This window comes from Pinus tabuliformis, chromosome 7, assembly GCF_031772625.1.
Source record: "Pinus tabuliformis cultivar Carrire ecotype Pingquan chromosome 7, CPIR1, whole genome shotgun sequence".
NCBI lineage: Eukaryota > Viridiplantae > Streptophyta > Pinopsida > Pinales > Pinaceae > Pinus > Pinus tabuliformis.
Genome location: NC_142293.1, coordinates 199,760,489 through 199,784,106, shown reverse-complemented (window position 1 = coordinate 199,784,106; position 23,618 = coordinate 199,760,489). Strand labels below are relative to the sequence as shown.

General features: G+C 36.9%; 1 protein-coding gene across 2 annotated transcripts in view; it reads right to left on the bottom strand.

Annotated features, from left to right (window-relative positions):
• Nucleotides 1–15,790: 15,790 nt before the first annotated feature.
• The window catches only part of LOC149246539 (uncharacterized), a 161,853-nt gene continuing 154,025 nt past the window's right edge, over nucleotides 15,791–23,618 (bottom strand). Inside the window, exon 7 of one of the 2 annotated variants that reach the window (XM_089457962.1) lies at nucleotides 15,791–16,076. In XM_089457962.1, coding sequence (XP_089314088.1) covers nucleotides 15,981–16,076 — 96 coding nt within the window. In that variant the 3' untranslated portion in view covers nucleotides 15,791–15,980. Of the gene's footprint in view, nucleotides 16,077–19,595; nucleotides 19,770–23,618 lie in introns of those variants that run through there. The other variant, XM_089457961.1, reaches the window with a different exon arrangement.

The window sequence follows — 23,618 nt, the reverse complement described above, 5'->3', positions numbered from 1 at the left end:
GCACGACCAACTTGGCACCCTTGGCATCACAAATAAACTATTAGGTGTGGCACCCTTGGAACTTTTAGGGAAGTTTTTGAAGGGCACAACCAAACTGGCACCCTTGACATCACAAATAAACTGTTAGGTGTGGCACCCTTGGAACTTCTAGGGAAGTTCTTGAAGGGCACAACCAAACTTGGCACCCTTGGAATCTTTAAAAATAAATAATAATAAATGAATATAAGCAAGGAATGAAAACTAGGTAAATTTATATCAAGGGTAAATGATGATTAGAAACCAATGTAATTAAATCAAAAATAAAACTTGGAATAAGGAGGATCATAGGAAGAATTAAAATAGAGTACCTTAAAAACTCTATCCTTCCCATGTTGGAAAGTACTAGGAAGATTATGTGGTTTAATTAGGAAAAAGGGGGAAGACAAACATAATTGTAAGGATAAAGATTAATCCTAAAACTAATTTAAACCTAATTAAGAAAAGAGGAAGGTGAATTAAAATGAGAATAATAAATTAAATTTAGAGAAATGTAGAGAAGCTCCATGTGTCAACAACGAACATAAGAATACCCATCTAAGAGATAACCTGAGTTAAATTAGGGAGTAGATTGGGGATAAAATCTTGACTCATTAATTGACTTCAAGTAATGAACACAAATTAAGGAATAAAAGGGGGGAATAAAGAGACAACTAGGAGAAGAAATAGGAATCTTGTTGAGGTGAGGAAAATATTAGTTTTAAATAAAAAGTTAAGTAAATAATTTTGGATGACCCTTGATGAGAGAGTGACACATGGGTAGGTGAATAATCAAACTATTAAATTATAAAAAAAAATATAATTATGCATGACATGCCAAGTGTCATCTAGGAGGACTCTTATAAAAGAAGGGGCAAGCCATAGGAGAAAGGACTTTTGGGAACCCTATTGTTGGATGGATGAGATGATGTCAGAGCAGTGATTACGAAGCTATAGTGAGTTTGGTGAGGTAGAGGATTTTAGAGAGGGGGCTCGGGAGCCAAGGTGTGCTCTCCTCTACCAGCTAGTGCTTTCCTCCATTATACAACCCCATTGCAGCTCGGGGGTCCGCGGGGAAGAAGAGTACCCAAGGAATAGGCTGGGAGGTTAACCGGTGGGTCTTCGCATTCGAATCAAGTGCATCATCATTCACTCGCGGAGGTGACCAACTACAAGGGAATACCAGCAACAGCAGAGCAAGTGGAGTCTCGCCTTCTGGTGAACGGTACATATGTATTTCATTACTATTGATCTTAGTTAAAAGTATGAAATGTTATGATATGTTTCCTGAAATGAGTGACAGGAATGTGTGTGCTAAATAAATTTGAATTTCAATGCGTTTCTTTTCTGGTTGTATTTGCTATTTAAAAAAAAAAAAAAAAATGTATGTAGTCGGAATTTGGTCCTTACAAAATTCCACGAACTAACGTCAGACTTGTGCAAACCAATATAAAGAACAGAGAAGACGAAGATGCTTGATGATAATGTCCAAATGAGGGTCACTTGACTTGTATTTATAGGCTTCCAAAGTTGTCCAATTTCCTTTTAGGGTCGACCTGTCCTTTTATGCACATGTGGGCTTCACTTCAAAAATACAATTTCCTTTGTCCAAATCAAGTGCTTCAAAGGTCAATTTTGGTCCTCTAGAAAAGAGGAGCCTAGTTCCACGATTGGAGTTGTCACTAAGCTGCCAAATTAACACTCCCTCTCATCTAGGGAGAAATTCCAACTGCCTCATATAGCCATCACAAGTATCTTGTCATCATATCATGTCCCATCTCTGCTCGACTCTATTTGTTGATAAATTCTTGAATCTAAAGAGGAAGAATTATACGGGAGCTTCAGCTAGCACACTCTATCCATCGGAGAGCGACTGCTACTACCCAAAATAACTACCAGCAGGGAGCTAATGTTGCTACTTGGGAATCTCTTTCAGCGAGGAGCCAGTGCTACGGCCTAGGAATCTCTGCTAGCAGGGAGCCAATGCTACGACCCGAGAAACCTCTGCTAGCAAGGAGCTAATGCTACGACTTGAGAAGCCTCTGCCAGCAAGGAGCCAATGCTACGACCTGAGAAACCTACAAAGAATAGGAGGGATGAAACTTACCTTATAAGGTAAGGATTGCGCCTATCCCACTGCCAGGAAAATTATAATAGGAGGGATACCACTTACCATAAATGTTAAGGATTGTGCCCAGATGCCAACTAGGGTATACTCTGTCAAATCATGAGGTCCCTCAATCCCAGGAGCTCTAAGGCTCAATTCTTCACTCTGGGAGCTCAAACAATGGGGGAAGATCATAGCTTTGTGTCCTTGATCAGCTTAGACCCTTACTCGGGATGGTCACATCCATCAATCCATGTTGCTCTATGTTTGCAATCTACTCATCAGTCGAAGTATGACAAAGTTTCTCAACCCAATCATCATCAATGTATCCATATAGTCTCATATCTCTGAAAGTATATCTCAGACCACAATCCTTCTTACACTTGATCATCGGAGGCTCACTACCTGTCAAGAATAGATCGTCAATATATAAAATCAAAATCAAAGTCATACCTTGGACCAATTTGAAGTGGAGGTCCATATCAGTATTGCTACTTGTGAATCCAAGCTTCACCAAGTAACCGTCAATTCGGGCATACCAGGATCAGGGAGCTTGATTCAAACCACATAACCTTTTAATATGAAAATGTAAGTCTTCTTGTCTTGTACATCAAACCCTTGAGGTTGCGCAACACATACCACTTCCTTGAACCTTTCAATGCTTTCATCTGCTTCATACTTCATCTTGTATAGCCATTTTCAAGTTGCACCATCCCATATATCATTCTTCGTACTTGATTCATCGGCCTTATTATCCTTTCACACGTGTTTTCTCACAGTGACTTCATTTTGTCTGGAATTATCATCGGTCTTAATACTGTTAGAGGGGAATGGTCCCCTATAATTTTCTTTATTTTGGTGCCATAACTCATTTTGATGATTGGTGTCATGGACTATTGCTAGAAGTGGTCTTCCAATGACTCTATATAGTCCTCCCACTCTAGACACCAAGATAAAGGCATCTTTCATCCTGGATCCCTTCAGCCAGGTTAACACTTTTCCATTAATGAAGACTATTCTCATTCTTTTGTCTTCCAAGGAAGAAATATATATTGGTTTCTTCTTTAATTCCAGAACATACATCACTTCATGAAGAATAACAAGTTTTCCATAATCCAAATCAAATTTCACATTACCAAATTCCATCAGTGGATATCTAGAGTTGTCCCCAAGAATAATCTTCAAACTTCTCTCCCTCTCAACTATAATTGAGAGGACTTCCTTATACCCGGTGAGGTGTCTAGAATCCCTACTATCTACCAGCCAACTATTGTATGAATCTGGAGGAGAAGAGCTAGAGAGGGATGAAATAAGAATGTATTCAGATTGACCAGTAGCTATGTTACTTTCATACTTGGAGTTTCTTGACTTCTTTTAAGGACGAGGACTTTCTTCACAATCATCTAGAGTATCTCTTCTTCTTCAATCATCTCTCTCTCTTCTATCATCTTACCTTCTTGTATCATCACTTCTTCTTCTATCATGGTACCTATTGTTGTTGTAGCTTCAATCAAATCTTGGAGCATCTCTTTTTCTCAGACAGTCTTGGGCATAGTGACCACGCTTGTGACAATTGTAATATTTAATATCCCTTGATCTTCTATGAGTCCTTTGACTCAAGAGAGGAACTATTCGAACCAAATGTTCTACATTTTACCTTTTTCTTCTTATCTTGAGTAACAAATGCAGTGGACTCTTCTTCTCCATGCTTATGAATTCTACCTCTTAAAGTCATCCCGGATTCTTCTTGAGTGAGCTTTCCAACAAGTTCATCAAATGACGAAAAATTATTGTTATTTCTTATGGCATTAATGATTCAAGGCTTCCTAAATAGGAAAGAGATCTCTAAGAGTTACCAGTACCAGGTCCATGTTAGGCACAGTTTCCCCAACTCTCTGCAATTGATCTTTAAGGCGAGATATCCTCATGATATAGGATTGCACAGTGTCTACTTTATTCATCTTCATGTCTTTCAGTTGATCTTTCAAGGTGATGATTTCTTTCAAATTGTTGACTTCATAAATGCCAACTAGCTTATCATAAATATCCTTATACCTTTTGAAATTTCCAACATATGCAAGTAAATGATCTTGTAAACCATCAACTATAATTTTCTTTTCTTTTAACTCACCTTTCTTGTACTTGTTCTTGGCAGCAATGGAAGCATTTTCTGGAGGCTCAGGTACTTTTCCTTGAATGTATTCCAAGACATCATTGTCATCAACTATGATTTCCAACCTGATCTTCCAAGCAACAAAGTTAGATGAGTCACCCAACTTCTCATTTTCCTTGAAGTAAGAGGTTGACATCTTGACTTGATTAGATAGGCTCCTTCAACTCTTCCAAAGATGATTGCTTCAACTCTTGTCTCCTTTGGGCTTTTCCTTCACCTTAGCTCTGATTCCATGTTAATTTTTACACTGCTCTATGTTGTTTCAATTACTTTAGCCCAATTCAATTCTTCAATTAGCTATTCTCAATAGAAATTAATTCTTTCATCAATCAATAGTAATTGAAAATAGAACAATAATGCAATGACAATAGGAGAATCAACACTTCAACAAAAGACATTGATTTGATCAATGACCAGGGGAAAAAACCCATAAGAGGGGAAACGTTTTGAAATTCTTCTTCTATTAGATTGTCATTAAATGTTCAGCACATAGTACAATGAGCCAATACAAAACTATCCATCAAGAAGTCCACCAAACAATATCCATAAATATGATCCCATCAACAATACTAGTCAGAATTAACTTTCCCAATCTGTGGTCAATTGTGGTCAACTGCGGTCACCTGTAAAAATGAAACTCTAAGTCCCAGTTGCATGGAGGGAGAGTCATGTGTGCGGCTGAAGCTTTCCAGCTGTACAGATAGGCTTGGATGCGTGGGCTGCAAATGAAAAATTTATGTGTCAACCCTGGGATTGGAACTCAAAAACCCTAATCACACGAACGAGCATCAACCTGCAATTTCGAACCTGTACAAACCAAATTACACAAACTGACTTTAGACTTGTGTGAACCAATCCAAACAAAAGAGAAGAAGATGATGATTGATGATAATATCCAAATGGGGATCACTTGACTTGTATTTACAGGCTTCCAAGGGTGTCCAATTTCCTTTTAGGGTCGACCTGTCCTTTTGTGCACATGTTGGCTTCACTTAAAAAATACACTTTCCCTTGTTAAAATCAAGTGCTTCAAAGGTCAATTTTGGTCCTCTTGAAAAGAGGAGTCTAGTTCCATGATTGGAATTTGTCAGTAAGCTGCCAAATTAATAGTCTGTGGATGCTTGGAATTGTACATGCGTAGTATGTGCACTATCATCCTCCTGACAACCTCTGTTTGGCCATCAGTTTGGGAATGGAATGCAATCAGCTTGGTGAGCTTGGTGTCCAACAATGACCAGAGGCTTGACCAAAATGCACTCAGCAACCTGTTGTTATAATATGAGATAATGATCTGCGGGATCCCAAAATGCACCCACACTCGTTCAAAGAAGAGTTTGGCAATCTCTTCTGCTATGATACTCTTTTTGCAAGAATGAAACATAGCCATCTTAGAAAATCTATCAACAATCACAATTACAAAATCATTACCATGTTTGGTAGAAGGTGTTGGAAAATCCATACAGATGGTAGTTAAATGATTTTCCTCTTAATGACATTAACTTGTGATATTTTCATTATTAGTATTTGTTCTCTTAATTATCTTTTCTTATCATCAAGATTAATGCTAAGAAACAAATAGATGAGAACACAAGATATAGGCACACTGTCAAGGAAAAACCCCCCTTGAGGGGAAAACCCAGACACAAATTATTCCCTTAGTAGATTCAAGATGAGATGACCAAGACCCTTAAAACTTAGTCTCAAGACTCCTCCATCAAGTCATCCTCATTTCACTAAGTTTGCATACCATGATCTATGTCACTATGTTAACTTCGCTTTCTTGTCACTGTGTTGCACCAAGATTTCAACACTGTCATATAGACCTCATTGTGGTAATGTTGAACTGAAGTCGCATCAATATGTGAGAGCATATTACCGAACTAAGAGAGCATGATAACAAGTTGTGAGAGCACCGAAGTGTGGGAGTATCAATTGAATTGTGGTTATACCAAAATCATATAAACACATCCCTGTAATGCCACTACAAATTTTGAAAAGTCTTGTCTGAACGTTTGTCTTGAGATAACCAAAAAATTCCACTGAAACCACAAAAAGTTTCTCTGAAATGTTGGTTGTTCAAGACACTGAAATGCGAAAATCTTAGCTGGGTATATATAGAAGTTTGTCCATTTAAATGAGCTGACATGATACTTTTGAAGAGAAACGCCATTGAATATAGCCAACATGCTAATATATAATGTTGAGGCTGACTAGAAGAGAATTCTTTCAACAGTAAGGAGACTTGACTTGATGGAGGAGTCTTCAACTTGACTTTGACAATAACCTAAAGCCTACAAAGGAGGCTTGGCCTATGAATTTGACCCAAGCATGAAACCCATGCTTTAATAAGTCAATTCAAAAATAATAAAAATTATTTTTGCTTTTCTTTTGACAAATATATTACAAGATGACTCAAATACATTAAATGAAGACCAAACCTAGTTACATTTTCCAAAGCTCCCTGTTAACTAGGGAGGTATTCATATTTTCATATAACCAAATAGGTACATCGAAGATCTCAAACCACATCATCTATGAAGAAGTTTAGGCACCGCAATGCCATGGACTAGAATCCTGACCAGGGCAATCTATCCATTGGTCTCTCATCAATTTAGGCACCGCAATGCCACGAACTAGATTCCTGACTAGGGCAATCTATCTAGGTGGGACTAAGATGGACTCAAGCTTTCAGCCTCTCTAGGTACCATCACACTTACTTGCTAACCATCAAACCACAAATCAAGGTGTGTGTTAGAGCTCAATGACCAACGCCACCCTTCTAACTTCGGGACCTAAACATCAACACAAAGTGCTGGCCAGATGCCCTCCCAGGCAATGTTTCACTCACAAAGCCTCAACACTCCTTGATCCAGCAAATCAAGGATAACCAATCTCTCCTAATCAAACTGATTGGTAACAAACATGCTATCAAAACCTTCAAGAGATTCACCTATACAAACTCAACCCCAATCAATAATATACCTTCACATGTACATAATCAAATACAAACCTTCGGGGTCTTCCAGACAACTTGATGTTGCTTCCTAACTTTTCATAGTAGGACTATCAACCAAATCTTTGATAGAAGATTCCTCAATCATTCACTTTCATTTCCTACTTCATATGCAGCAACATATTCTTCATTCGGATCATGCTCTCCTTCTTTCAGCAGCACCTCAAAATGCCTTCTCCAATTTCCTTTTCTTTCTCATGGCGTTCACTAAAACTTACGGTTGTTAGCCCTGGTCTAGTGCATGACACATGAAGTAGAGAATCATATATGTCACTCCCTCTTAAACATAGAGGATCTAATTATTCTTGTACAAGGAATATTCTCAACCATCTTCTTATCCTAGGGAGATTTCATCCAGGCTCCCTCTTATCCTAGGGAGTTCTATTTCTTCTTTACGACATCAGAGAATCTTTCATGGCTTCCATTCTTCTTATCAGAGTCATTCATATATTGTGCTTATCAAATCAACTTTACTATGATCATCTTCACCAACTTGAAGATGATGTACCTGCATAACTTAGATAGCAAGTACAACCAAAATTATAGAATAACAAAGTTAGCCATATCAAAACTTACAAAAGCGAAGCATTAGAAAAATCAGCAAGAGATTATATTTCAACTTCTTGCTCAATTTTAGTTACAAACCTTAACTCACATTCATAGCTCATCAATCAAACTCATTATATCTAGGGTTTCAACGACAAATTCCTTCATATAGCAAACCTAGAGTCAAATCAATGAATCTAACAACTTTCAAAATTCGTATGTTAGACTCCTCACTAGGATTTTTCTACATATCCTAGATTTCATATATGAGCTTCAACAATCAATCACAACTTAATTAGCATCATGACTAGTACCTACTAAGGTTTGATGTAAACCCTAGATTTCTTAATTTCACAGTCTCAACAACAGATTGCAAATTGTCATATCACACATACTAGAGAATTTAAATATTACTAGGGTTTAACTGCAAAACCCTATATTTTCAAAACATCATCCTAGACCATCAAACTTTGACTAGGGCTTGTTTCCAAACCCTAAGACTCATGACCATTAACACTTAGGTCAACACATATATCTAGGAATTCATCATCACATCATATGTCTAGAAATATTAAAATGTTAGACATATACTAACCTAGAATAGGCTAGGTTTTCAACCAAATGAGCACATACTTAGGTTTTAATTCCTAGGACCCTAAATACTTAACAAGGGTTTTTCTTATAGACCCAACCAAACCCTAAAGATCTAGGTTTCATAGCAAAGAAAACCCTACTATTCCAAAATTTCAAAGGTTTAGGATCTCAGACAAACATCATTCAAACCTAAAAAGTTAAGATTTTATGATCATATCGAAATCCCAAACATGACATCATCAACAAAAACTTCAAATAACATTTCCTAAGCAGACTAGGGTTTCACACATTGTCAACATACCCTTAGGTTAGGGTTTTCCAAAGAACTAATCCAAGGTTCTTGAAAGTCAATTAAGAATATAAGGGGGTAGACTTATCAAGTGATGAATTACCCAAAGTACATTGTGATTCAATATAGCTGGACATAATGATGTCAATAACATATTATCAAATGAATAAATATTTATTATAAGGAAATCAATGTTTTGTAGTTTAAGACATACCTTTGTTCCTTGACAAACCTTGTAGGGACTCCTTGAAGTGTCATGATATTTTGTACATGTAACAAATACTTCTAGACAAAATATATGATACCTAGAATATGATGTTAGCTCTCAATCTATATTTTTCTAAGAATGGAGGATGGAATCCTTTATATAAAAATCAAACTTTTCTTTCATTCTAATTTTACTTGACATCCTAGATTTCTTTGTAAATCCTAGAAGATAAGGATTGAGATCCTAATATGAGATTTTAGTATGTTATCTAGGGAGTACAATCTTTGCCCTAGACTGGTTATAAATAAGAATAATAAGAAACTTATGAATATACGTACCTTGTGTTTTACGTACCTTTGATTTGATAGTGTATTAGACTTATTGAAAGTGTATCTTGTGGAGTACTTACCATTGTGGTAGCACCACACTCTTTTTCTATTGGAAGCACCAAAACTATGTTATTGTAATAACACCGACACCTTCTTATCAAAGCCTACTCGATGTTGGGAGCATCGAACATAGCACCGAAGTCATCTCTTCACCGAAAATATTGAGACTTGTGCCATCACTGGAAATGTTAGGACTGTATCATCAAAAAATACCAGGACTATATCATCACTGGAAATGCTAGGACTTTATTATGGAAAAGATTCGAACTGTGGAAGCATAGAAATTATCTTTACACCCTGTCTAAGCTCAAAGAAACATTTGTTTTATTAGAAGTTGATATCTTTGTTATTCTTCTTCACGAGATCATATTACTGTGGAAGCATCAAGACTGTGTTCATATCACCAAATATGTGGAAGCATCAAATTGTATAACACTGAATTTATAACAACACCAAGATCTTCTCTATTGTAACATTGAGCCTTGTCACTGCAGTTATACCCTTAACTTAGACCGAACCATCATCACTATAAATATACCCTTAACATTGACTCTCCTCGATGTTGTGGTACTGAAACAATGTTATAGTAGTAGCACTGAACATGAGATAATCTTCGCTTCATTTTATGAGATATCTGAACTTCCTTTTAGAGATATACTGAACCTTCTTTCAGAGATGTCCAAACTTATTCTTCTGAGATAGATGTGAGCTTCTGTGTTGATACATATTGGAACCCTGCATTGTCATTGTAACAATCTTCAAACTGCCTTTGACTTTGACCATAGCTCTGAAACCATGTTGGAAAATCCATATAGATGGAAGTTAAATGATTTTCCTCTTAATGACAGTGACTTGTTTCATTCTCTTAATTATCTTTTCTCATCATCAAGATTTATGCCAAGCAACAAATAGAAGAGAACACAAGATATAGGCACGCTGCCAGGGAAAAAACCCCCTTGAGGGGAGAACCCAGTCACAAATTCTTCCTTCAGAAGATTCAAGATGAAACGACCAAGACCCTTACAACTTAGTCTCAAGACTCCTCCATCAAATCATCCTCCTTTCACTGAGTTTGCATACATGATCTACGTCACTATGTCAACTTCGCTTTCTTGTCACTTTGTTGCACTGAGACTTCATCACCGATATTTCAACACTGTCATAGAGACCTCACTATGGTAATGTCGAGCTGAAGTGGCACCAATCTGTGAGAGCATATTACTGAACTATGAGAGCATGATAACAAGCTGTGAGAGCACTGAACTGTGGGAGTATCACTTGAACTGTGGTTATACCAAAAACATCTAAACCCATCCCTGTAATGCCACTAAAAATTCTGAAAAGTCTTCTCTGAACTTCTGCCTTGAGATCACAGAAAAGTTCCATAGACCACTGAAACTTTCTTTGAATTATGAGTTGTTTAGATGTTGAAATGTGAAAATCTCAACTAAGTATATATAGTAGTTTGTCCATTTAAATGAGCCGACATGATACTTTTGAAGAGCAACGTCACTGAATTGAGCCAACATGCTGATATATGATTTTGAGGCTGACTAGAAGAGAATTCTTTCAACAGTAAGGAGTCTTGACTTGATGGAGGAGTCTTCAACTTGACTTTGACAATAACCTAAAGCCTACAATGGAGGCTTGACCTATACATTTGACCCAAGCATGAAACCAATGCTTTAATAAGCCAATTCAAAAATAATAAAATTTAATTTTTCTCTTCTTTTGACAAATATATTACAAGATGACTCAAATACATTAAATGAAGACCAAACCTAGTTACATTTTCCAACAGAAGGAAGGCCAGACATATAATCCATGGAGATGGATTCCCAAGGCTAGCTAGGAGTACGCAGAGGAGTGTACAAACCTTGCTTCTTAATGGTTGGCTTGGTGATGGCACATGCAATACAAGATCTGATATATCTTCCAACATCATGTCGGAGTTTTGGCCAATAAAAATACTTCTACAATACTCCCACTATTTTGTCCAGACCAAAATGCCCCATGACCCAACTATAGTTCACCTCCCAAATCAACTTGGCGCGCTCACTTGAAAGTAGCATAACAATGTGTCCTAGAGGTTGAAGTTTGGTACTTGCTTTCCATCCATCATCATCTGGTATGTGGTGGTGAATTCTAGAGCATTTTTGCACAACTACGACCATCTAAAAGTCTCATACCCACAAGAGTTTAGAACAATGGCTAGTGCCACAAGTGGGGCCCACAAGAGTTTAGAACAATGGTTAGTGCCACAACTAGGGCTCAACTGAGGCAATCAACAACGTTATTGGTGTTTCCCTTCTTGTATTTAATGTTCAAATGAAATTGTTGCAGATACGTGGACCATTTCTGATGGTGATCATTCTACAACTTCCCTTGCGTCTATATAACTGAAGAGGTCGGTGATCCGTGTGGATGATCGTATCCTTCCCCAGAATGTAATGTTTCCACTGTCAGCAAGTCTGCACGATGGAATACATCTCCTTATCGTAGGTGGGGTATTTCCAAATTGTATCAGAGATTGTTTCACAATGATAGGCCACAGGATGCCCTTACCAGGTGAGAAATGTACCAGTAGCATAGTTAGACTCTGTCTCAATTTCAAATGGATGTTGTAGGTCTAGCAATGTGAGTATTGGCGTAGAGAAAAGGTGGTGTTTCAGCTCAATGAATTCCTTTTGTTGGGACTCAGACCAAAGAAAATTTGCTTTCACTCTGCCTTTGGTAACTTGACTCAAAGGTCAAGTGATAAGAGAGAATCCCAACATGAACCTTCGATAGAAATTGGCAAGGCCCAAAAAGCTGTGAAGCTCTGTTAGAGTTGTCAAGGTTGGCCAATCTTGAATGACTTGGATCTTAGGTGGATCCACATGCATGCCTTTTTCATCAATGATGTAACCCAGATGTTGGACTCGATTCATGCCAAAGGATCATTTCTCCAAGTTGGCACATAGTTTGTGTTACCGCAGGGTTCGAATGACCTGTTGAATATGTTACAAGTGCTTTGCCCAACTCTTGTTGAAGATGAGGATGTCATTCATATATACAACCATGGACGAGTTGGTGAAAGGCCACAAGATGTCATTCATCAACCTCATAAAAGTTGCAAGGGAATTTGTCAACCCAAAGGGCATGATCAACCACTCAAAAGGGTCTTGCATGGATTCAAAGGCGATCTTCCATACATTTTTGTGTTCTATCAGAACTTGGTGATAGCCAGACTTCAAATCAACCTTGCTTAAGTAATCGCCCCCCTCGAGTCGGTCAAGAAGGTCATCAATATGTGGTATCGGGTACCAGTTCCTGACAATGATTTTATTTAGTGCCTAATAATCAACGCAAAGTCCCTAGGTCCCATCCTTGTTCTATACAAGTACAATTGGGCTCCCACAAGGTGAGGAACTTGGTCAGATGTGCCCTTTTTGTAGCAACTCTTAGATTTGTCGTTTGATTTCCTCACTTTCCAAAAGAGAGTCGCAGTATATTGGCCCATTAGGTAGAGGTGCTTCGAGAGTCAGATCGATCGAATGTTTGACCTAACAGTGCAAAGGTACCACTATGGGTGAGGAGAAGATGACCCTGTACTCTTCCACGACCTTATCAACTTGGTTCTGTTGCGTGGAGGAACCCTTTCTGGGGGCCATGGACATGGCCACAATCTTCCCCTTACTTTGAGAGTGAATCAGAAAGAAAGAAAAAATATTGATCTAGGAGATGATCTTACTGCATTGATTAGTAGAGATCAAAGAAATGGCGGTAGGCGAGACTACCTCCAGTATCCTATACAGTTTTCTGCCCAAAGTAATACTAACATTGTGAGGTTTGGACTCGTACACAACATGACGCCTCCACAAGTATGGTTGACCTAATAAAAGATCACAAAATTTAAGAGGAGCAACATCACACAGTACATTGATGTTGTAGGGAAGGCGACACTACTGGCTAACATAGAGATCCCGCCCTTGATGGAGCTACTTGATGGCGTATCATTGCGAGTGTGGTGTGGTCGGCAAGCCTAATCGCTTAACGACATTTGATGAGATGAGGTTCTTTTAGCTCCCACAATCAACAATGAAATGCAGTGGAGAACCCTTCACCCACATCCATGAGTGGAAGAGATGCTCCCCCTCCTCTGGATCTTTTGCCTCAATCTTCTAGACCTTGATGGTGGCAACGATGGCACGGGTTTCTGCATTAATACTCTGCTTCCCCTTGTCATTCCCCTTGTCCGGTTCTGGGTTAGAGTCCGAACATGCATCTAACTCTGAAGCTTTTAGCTAGACCACCAGTGACTACTTGACACGACACTCATTTGTGTTGTGCATGGGGCTCTTGTGGAACTCACACCACTTTCTTGTTTCCTTCATCTTCGTGGCATTATTCTTTGCTCGTGGCTTCGATGGGTTGTCCTGGGTCACTCCACCTTGGCTCTGTCCTTTATTATGTGATTTGGCGGTGACTTTTCCCTACTTCAGATTCGCAGATCTAAAGTCTCACTTCTTCTATTTAAATTTTTGCTTGATCTTGACAGCACATCAATATGCTACGTGAAGTGAGGAGATGTCCAGGAACTCCATTTCTGCCTAGATGATTTTGTGCAAACAATCATGGTACTTGAATACCATATGCCACTCTGAATCCTTGACACCCAACTTCGTGTGTATGGTATGAAAAAATTTGTGAACTCCAACACGTCTTGGTCCCTTTCCTTTTGTATTGTGGTCCATTTTATGTACTTATCTTCATAGCTCCCGACAGGGTAATATTTCTCCTTGATGACATCTCGAAAAGAATTCCAAGAGGGTGCAACTAAAAGTAGAGAGGGTTTCTCCTCGTCCCTTTTCTAATAGTAAGTTTCCCACCAATCCTTGACATGGAGGGCGACTTTGAGGAGTGCAAAAGTAATCTTTTCCCTATTGGAAAAATTATGGACCAAAAAATATCCTTCTAGCAGATTTAACTATCTATCTAGATAATTTGCTTCTATTTAACCTTCAAATATAGGAATGTTAAAGTTAACTTGTACCATAAAGGGCGCGGTACCTCTGAAGTGATTGTTGGATGAAGATGCTTCGCCCGCTGATACCCGTTGAAGGATCTAGGAAAAAGTATCCATCATCTAGTTCCTTTGTCGCTTGAGGGCCTCTTCGAGCAACAATTTGAAAGGATCTATTATTCCCTCATCTTTCTTTTCTTCTGCCATGGGAGGTCGTTGGGGTCAGTGAGGCCGGTCTTGCAAGGGTTCAACCAACTCAAGTCCTAACTCCTTATACCCCAACCTCATTAGGGACATGCACAAAAAGACAAAGAAAGAGCAGACCGCTTTTATACAACTGATCCAAATTTATGAAGGAACAAAATGAAATATAGATTTAAACAAAAACACAGAGAGACAACAAAACATAATTTCAATTAATAAATAGCAATTGTTGAAAATTGTTTACATGCAAGAAGGAAACAAACAAGCTCGAGTGATGGTAGCTTATCTTTGAGTAGATATGTGAAGGCTATATGCCTTCAGAATTGAGTTACAATAAGGCTCTCGGGCATTTTTATCATCAAGAAACAATGGAAAACCCTAAACATCCAAAAACCTAACCCTAGCGCCAAAAGCTTGTGGACCCCACTGGGGTTAGTTGGAACATCAACTTCTCGGGGCCATAACTTTGGCATACAATCTCCATTTGGTGCGCACAATAGCCCATTAGAAAGGTTTATTCAATGACAACAATTTTTGACTACAAATGCTAGGTCATTGCCCTTAAGTTTGCCCGTTTACCCCAAAAAAAGTCGTTTAGGACCTCAAAATGGCTCTGGAAGTCCAGGACCCAAAAAAATGCCAAATATAGAAAACTACTAAAAGAAAATAATGTTGGGGGTCCAAGTGGAAGAGGCGACTGGCCACCAATATCCACCTAGATCATCTAGACCTTTTAGGGAATCATATCTTATTCCAATCATAAGATCTTTACAGTCCAAAAAACTAAACATCAACCATTTCTAACAATCAATAGAGAAAAAAATACATGTACCTATGTTTTGATGCTCACAAACCAAGGAACTAGAATAGTGTTATTAAAGTAATTAATAAAATTGAACTATTGCATACCAAAAAAATGTTGAAGGTAAGGTGCACATATTTGGGTAGTGTAAGAAATAAGTAAATTTGTACTGAAATGAATTCTTTGCGTGGCAATGAGTATTTTCTAATTTAACTCCAAACCCATTTTTACGTCTTTTCAATAATTAATCGAGAAGTTAACAAAACGTAAAGATTATGCTCCATTGGTTTGTAGTTAATAAAACATTTATTGTTTCAACTAAAGCCAAATTAGCTCTTAAAAGTTTCCTTTTTTAGGCTTTGTTAGGAATATAATAATTCAAGTTCTAGTTGATTGATTTTCATCAGTGTTTTCATTGCAAAATTATGATGCAAGCAAATTATGATTTCTTAAGCCTCTGGTCTAACATTTTTAATATGAAAACATTCAATCCTAAGTATTGTTTGATATTATATAGCTTATGATACAATTAGAAAATGAAGACAACAATATTCAAGTAGAAAATCATTCAAATGCATGCATCATTAGCATAAATCAATATGTTGAACAATATTACTTATTGAACATTAAAGCACTTATTTAGCTGAAGACTTCAATTGATAATCTTTTGCGAATAATGCAAAGCGCTCCAAATCATTTCGAAGAACGCTTTCAACCACAGGAGAGAGTCCCTAGAAAACAAATGTACATAGTGAGTTGCAAACATTCCAAACGACGACAAATGGACACATTACTACAAGAAATTAAGTTTGAAAACCAATTTGGCTACATTCAAATTCTCGTTACTCAAGGATTTCATTTTGTTAATTACATCATTGGCAGAAGTCTAAGAAAATCAAATCAGTTTGCAAATATAAACACCAACTCAAACTTAAACAAACTCAAAATCCTAACATACAACAAATTTTTCGATCATTAGATAAGAAATTGGAATAAGCTTTTCAAAGTTGTCAATGAAAACTTTTGTGTTAAAAAAAAAAAAATATATATATATATATATATATATATATATATATATATATAACAATTAACACCTTCCACCCATAAAATCTAGGAGCATAGAACACCCATTCACTGGTTGTTAGCTTAAAATATCGAAAAAGGTGCATGCACAACTAAGGTTGTCAGTTGTAGAGGAAAATGCGTATTTTAGTATGAAGTAGTGCCCATTCTTTGCCACAAGAACTTTAAATCAGTTACAAACAATAAAAAAGACAAGCTTGTTTAGGTTTTATAAGAAACATTCACAAGCCTAGTGAGGACTCAATGGTAATTTCATACTTGTTAATAACTTACATGATTTACCCAAAGGTATATGACATTTATACTTTGACCTTATATGGTTTAAATATCGGTATCATTGAGTAAAAATACAAAGAGTATTATCTATCGAGTCAAAGATACCACCCACTTGATTTCTACATTTCATACTAGCTTTAATTGGCTCTCATGGCACCCTCAGAGAAATGTCCAAGTCTAAAGTTTATTATAGGCCTAGCCACATGTATGGATGACATTATTGGGATGCAAATTTATGATAAAAACATACAAAGCAACTAGCATATAAGAAAATTCAAGAAACATAAATTACAATCTTGAGTCATTGATTCACAAAACCCTATATCTTTCTTACCTTTAATGACAAAACTAGATATGAAAATGATATGTATCCTTGCCACAGTTGGACTCATCTTATGAGTTACCCTATCTTTAAGACAAGTGGAGATGAATGGGGTGGCCCAAATGGGAAAGGAGACATCCCCAGCACCCGCAAGGAGTCCCTTTTCCAAACATGGGATGAATTGAGGATGTTTGAGATGTCTCTAGATAAAAATGGGGACTTTGGGCATCCCATGGCTTATTTTCCCTAACAAGGACCAAAACAACCATGTTTTGTGACCTAATTAGCAGAAGGTAAGATTAATTTTGAATAATTCGAAAGCATCTTCAGTTCTTTTATTTGATTTTTGATTTTATATATATATATATATATATGGAAACAAATAGGGAACAATTATATATATATATATATATATATATACATGGGCATGTTCATGCATATATATATATATATATATATATATATATATATATATATATATATATATATATATATATGCATGAACATGCCCATGTCCCCTTGTCATGGAAGCTCATGCAACTTAGGAGATAAGTAATAAGAAAATATCACGGGAAATTACCATGAATATATATAAGAACATTCTCCAAAACTTTAGACACTTGTTTTAATATAACCAAGTAAAACTTCTTCTTATGAGTCAAAAAATGTATGAAATATTTAAAGAGGACCATGCTACAAGCCATTCAAAAGAAAAACAAGAGGGATTACTATTTTTGAAATAAGCTCTTAGATACTTTAGTCACACCCTCAAGACACTCTTCATCATGCATCACTTATCAACTTTGAAATGTGAGGATTTATAATGTTTCAATGGTTAACTATTACTTTTCTTGTTATTGAGGCCCTTATGATTGTTAGGAATAACTTAGGGTTGCATTCCTTAGATTATTGCTAGTTTTTTTGGATTGTTCCTTCATATTAGTTGATTTAGTTTATTTAATGCTTGTTTATTCTTCTCTCTATTTGTTGGTTCCATTCGAATCTTATACTATTTCTTATAAATCTCTCCTTCTTAATTCTATTGTTGGTCTAAATATTTTGGTGATTCCATGGTTTATCTAAATATTTTTGGCTAGTGACATATCTTAAGAATTCATAATGAATGTGCAACTAAGGTTTTTGAATCATCCCTTTACTAGGGATTCCTAGGGTTTAACCTTGATCATCTCTTTTATAGGGTTAATCTCAATCATCTATTTTTTGGGTGTGCTAGTGTTTTTCCTGAGGTCTAAACCCTCCTTCAAACAAGCACATGGTTTCTACTATTTCCTAGGGTTTCAACCCTCCTCCAAGGTTGATGCACTTTTTATAAGAGTTTTAGGGGTTTTTTCTTAGGGTTTAGATCCTTCTTTAAGGCTAGCATTCTCTTCCTTCCTTTGTTTTGAAACAAAAGGTGGCACAATGTAGATTTATTTTTTAAGACATTAGTGCCCTTCTTTCTCTTCAGCCTATAAGGGTGAACTTCAAAGGAATTTACAAAGACTTCCTTTTGTTGTTGTTGAACCTAATAAACTCATCTTAAAATGTACATCTGGTTGTGCACTCCACATATGGTACCTTCCTCTCCATTTATTGGCAATCACATAATGAAAAGAAAGTGATTATTTTGGTCAAATCAATAGATTATAAAGGACATACATGATGGTTTTAAGTGGGTGCCTCAAATATTATGATATGAGGTGTCATTTGCAACGTTTTCAATTGGTTCATTCCATAGAGTGATTCGGCACTCTTCACCCACCAACTTTATTTTAACACCTTTATGGATAAGCTTTATGAGCCTGACATTAACCGATTCCCCCATACCCCCTTTTTTTCTAGCTTCTTGGCACATTTTCAAGTAAGGAGGGCCCACCACATGCCACCATTGCTTGTAAAGACTACCAGAATTATGTTAGGTGCTAGGATTTTCTCATTCTTGAGTTACTTCATGGTTACCTCTAATCCATCCCTCTCAAGGTCTTTGAAGAGATAGTTCTTCTCAAGAGGATCAACTCTATAGGAAACAATCTAATGGGAAAGCTCCATGGCAAGATCTGTTGGATTCACACTTATACTTGGGGGGTAGGGGGGCGTGGGGGAGTGTGAATTAGTATAATACAATTTTCTACTTATTTAAACAATCAAAACACTATGAAGGATCAATCTTATAAATTGAACATGTAACACAAGATATGCATGGAAACCAAAATCTTCTTTATATGAAAGATATTATAGGCCCAACCTATCCTTACATCAATTTGTAGGCAACAACCTACAAGAGACACCAATCTATTAGAAAATCAGAAAGGCAGAAAGATTTTCTTATATTAATAATTACTAGTGATATTCTTATAGTTTTATTATCTTCTTTTATATTCTTCTTTTATCTTAGTTTCATCAAGCAATCATCGAAACAAAACATGAAGATCAATGACACCAGATGTAGGCACTCGGCGAGGGCTAAAACCCTTCTATAAGGGAAACGCAGTCCACCTCTTCCACTAGTAAATAAAATTGAGATAGACCAAGACCCTAGACCCAAAATACCTTCCTCTCCACCCATTCAGCCTTTCAAGATGATTCAGCAAACTCCAGAAGTCTCTTCTTGTCTAGCAGCTTTAGCCCAACAACAATCCAGAATTTTGACCCCCAACAACTTCAGAATTTCGGTCGAGCTACAATCCAAAATTTCCACCCTCAGCAACCTCAAAATTTTGGTCCTTCCAGCAACCCATTGCACCTAGTTTGTCACAAGTCCAAGCAAGCAATTGTACAAAATTTTTCAAAGTTCAGAATCAACAGCCAACTAGTTCTTATATCATTGTAAACCAAATTTATGCAAATTGTAAATGTAAATGATGCTAGTACGACAATTTAATTTTGTAACAACCTAGGTAAGCCTATGGTTTTAGCGACGAATTTCATCCTAGGAGATTTTTCGTCTCACTGCATTATGTGTGTTTCTAAACACAGATAATCGACAGAGTTTTCTCCTCCAGCTTAAACCCCAAAGCTAGGGTGGAATTCATTGGCAAGGTCTTAAGTGAGTCCTAGTGTTATATCTAGTCTTTGTAAAAGTGGTTTGGGAATAATTTAAATTATTTGACTAGATTATTTTATTACATATCACTTTGTCTACTAGATCATATTGTATTGTAGAATTTGGTAAATATTACGAGGGTCTATAACGAATGGGTATTCCCCTTTTGAGGTTTGAATTTGTAATATCTAATGTAAACAATATTTTAGTGCATTGTCCCTCATAATCAGACACCATGGCTAAAGGGTGGAAAAAATAATTAATCCCCTCTTGTGTCAATTAATTAATTTTTCTAGCAAAAATAAAATTAAATCCTAAGCCGGAAAATTAATTAATTTAGTGGCAAAAAATTAATTTTAGAAAAAATAATTTCTCCAAGTGGAAAATGACCAAAAAAATTGTGGGTCAAAAAAAAGTCAATTTTTCGAGGTCCCCCACCAAGGAAAAAATGGATTTTTTTAAGAAAAATTGAACCCTTGGACCTTGGTGGTTAAGTCAAAGTCAAATTCTTCAGGAAATTAATCCAAAATATTAATTTTTAGATTAATAAAAAATGGTTTTTAAGAGAAATTAAAAAATCCCTCAAAAATAAATATTTTCGAAGGAAGAGATTAAAAGATGATCAAATATTTATCAATGGTCGAGATTATTTTGATGGGGAACAAGTCAACTAGCTGTCATTTTGCTTCTATTTGGATATCTTTGGTCAGTGTAAATTTTGTAACGCTGGTATTGATTAATTGATCTGTTGGAAATGTCTGAATATCATAATAAAATATTTAGGGGTTCATTTCATGGTGTCCTTGTCTCATTGATCTGTGGTACGTGCTAGTTATGGTTAATCCTATGTTGTGCTTAATTTTTACATAAGCTTGTTATTCATTTGTTGATGATAAGAAAATTCTATTGGTAGATTTTGGATCTGTGTTACGTGATGTGATTCACTATGTCTAACAAATTTGTTTGAAGAAATATTATAGAGATTTGCAGGTACACTAGCCCATGGGTTCCAAGTTTATAGACTGTGGGCATGGGTTGACCTTGTTTGGGCTCCGGGAAATTTATGTGATTTTCTTACTTCACTAAGACTTTGGTTGATACCCTAATTTTTGAAAATACATTGATCCATTGTCATTATTTGAAAAATTAATTTTCTCAAAAATATTTTATTTACAAACATTGTAGACTTGTATATATCTTGTAAATAATTTTTTGCATATAATTTTGTAGAATTGATTTTTTTCTAACCGTTGTTTTGAAATAACTGGAGTTTTGGGTTTTATTTTAAATTTTGTATATATTGCTTTTTTTGGGAAATCTTATTTTCATTTGTGAAGGTGAGATTCAAACTATTTATGAAGAGATGATGGAGTTTTTAATTAGATCTAGGCCCTTGAGGGTACGATCTAGTCTCCATTTAATTTGCAAGGCCAACATTTATCAAATTCGTAGTGATTTGGGTGATTATTGAAGATCTAAAGCAATCATTCGTTTTTGCAAGGTTTGATATTTTTCTAGGCCTCCTAAGCCCATCGTGATCCCTTCCAGCCCTAGTTGATGCCTCTTCTTCCTCCTTTAGTGAGCCACTGGCCTATTTCTACCTCTAACCCCCTGCTGTCAAGCCCTAAGGGCATCTGACCCTTGACTGCAGACATAATTTGGCTTCCTAGGCCTCGTCATGAGCCCTTTATCCCCTGTCGTAGGCATTTCTAGGCCTCTTAGGCCTGGCCGCAGGCCTTAGTGGCCTCATCCCCTCCTCAATCAGCCCTACTCCTCCCATGTTGCCCTCCTCCTCTGTCGTAGCCTCCTATCCCCTTTTACTCCCTCGGTTTCCCTTATCCCTCCTCCCTCACCTTGTCACAGTCCCCAAGGGATTGTCTTCCCTTGGTTGCAATCCTTTAGGGCTTGTGCAGGCCTCTAATGTTATGAAACCAGCTCACAAAAAGATAGAAAGGATAGATCAACACCTTAGAATTCAGCCTCTTCGAGGGGGCAACCTCCTTTACATTACACAAATGAATGATTCCTTGATGATTCAAATGACAAAACCTCCTTTCTATATATAGAAGTCTAAGGAGTCACAATATAACCCAGTCGACCTAACAATAATAATATAAAGGCACAAAAATAAAAATAGATGGATTCTATGGGGCACAAAAATATTAATAAGGGATACAACTACAATAGTAATGGGGTAATCACTCGTATTATAGGGACCTAACATGCCCCTCTCCTTCAAAAAAGTGTTGTCCTCAACGCTTGAGTAGTTCTGGATGCTTCTGTATAAAATTCTCATCCTCCCATGTGGAATCTTTAGCGGACAAGTTCTTCCACTTGATGAGATACTCCAAAATTGATCGATTTCGTAGCTGTCGAGTTCTTGTTTCTGTGACTGCTTCTGGTTCCAATATAATTTTTCCTTCCTCGTCAAGTTCTGGCAATATTGTTTGAACTGGGAGCTTGTCGCCTATAACCTCTTTAAACATGAAACATGGAAAACTAGGTGCACTCGAGAAGCTGTAGGAAGCTCCAATTTGTATGCCATAGCACCAATCTTTTGCAACACCTTGTACGGACCATAATACATTGGTGATAATTTATTATCCTTCTTAGCTTGTTTGAGGGACATTTGTTTATATGGTTGTAGCCGTAGGAATACCCAATCACCTACATCAAAACTTCTTTCGCTGCGATGTTGATCTGCCTGTTGTTTCATTCTATTTTGCGCCAACACGAGGTTATTCTTTAAGAGTTGGAGGACTTGTTGTTGATGCTCGATGTGATGTTCTACTGCTTGAACCTTAGAATTTTCTTTTAAATATGATGTGATGGATGGTGGTTGATATCCATAAAGTGCTATAAATGGGGTCATTTTTGTTGCTGTATGGAAGGACATGTTATACCACCATTCAGCCAGAGGTAACCATTTGACCCATTGTCTCTGTTTATCAGATACAAAGCAACGAAGATATCCTTCGAAACATTTATTTACTATCTCAGTTTGCCCATCAGATTGAGGATGATAAGATAAGCTATGAGCTAACTGAGTACCGAGACAAGAAAATAATTCTATCCAAAAATTTCCAATGAAAATGGGATCTCTGTCACTCACAATAATCTTTAGGTTTCCATGTAGCTTTTGAATTGTTTCCATAAATGCAGTAGAAACTGTACTGGCTTTAAATGGATGTGATAATGCACAAAAGTGTGCATACTTGGTAAGTCTGTCAACTACCACCATGACACTCTTTCCCTCAGACTTGGGTAAACTTGTGATAAAATCCATTGAAACCTCCTTCCAACGTTGGCTTGGAATGGATAAAGGTTGTAATAGACCTGAGGTCTTAATTGTTTCAACTTTATTTTGTTGGCAAACCAAACATTCTGCCACAAACTTTTGAATATCCGATTTAAGACCATCCCAAAAAAATTCCTTCTTAACCCTGTGGTAAGTTTTTAAAAATCCTAAGTGCCCTCCTAAGGGAGAAGTGTGCAATTCCATAAAAATCTTTTGCTTGAGTTGAGAATTCTTACAGAGGTATAAGCGAT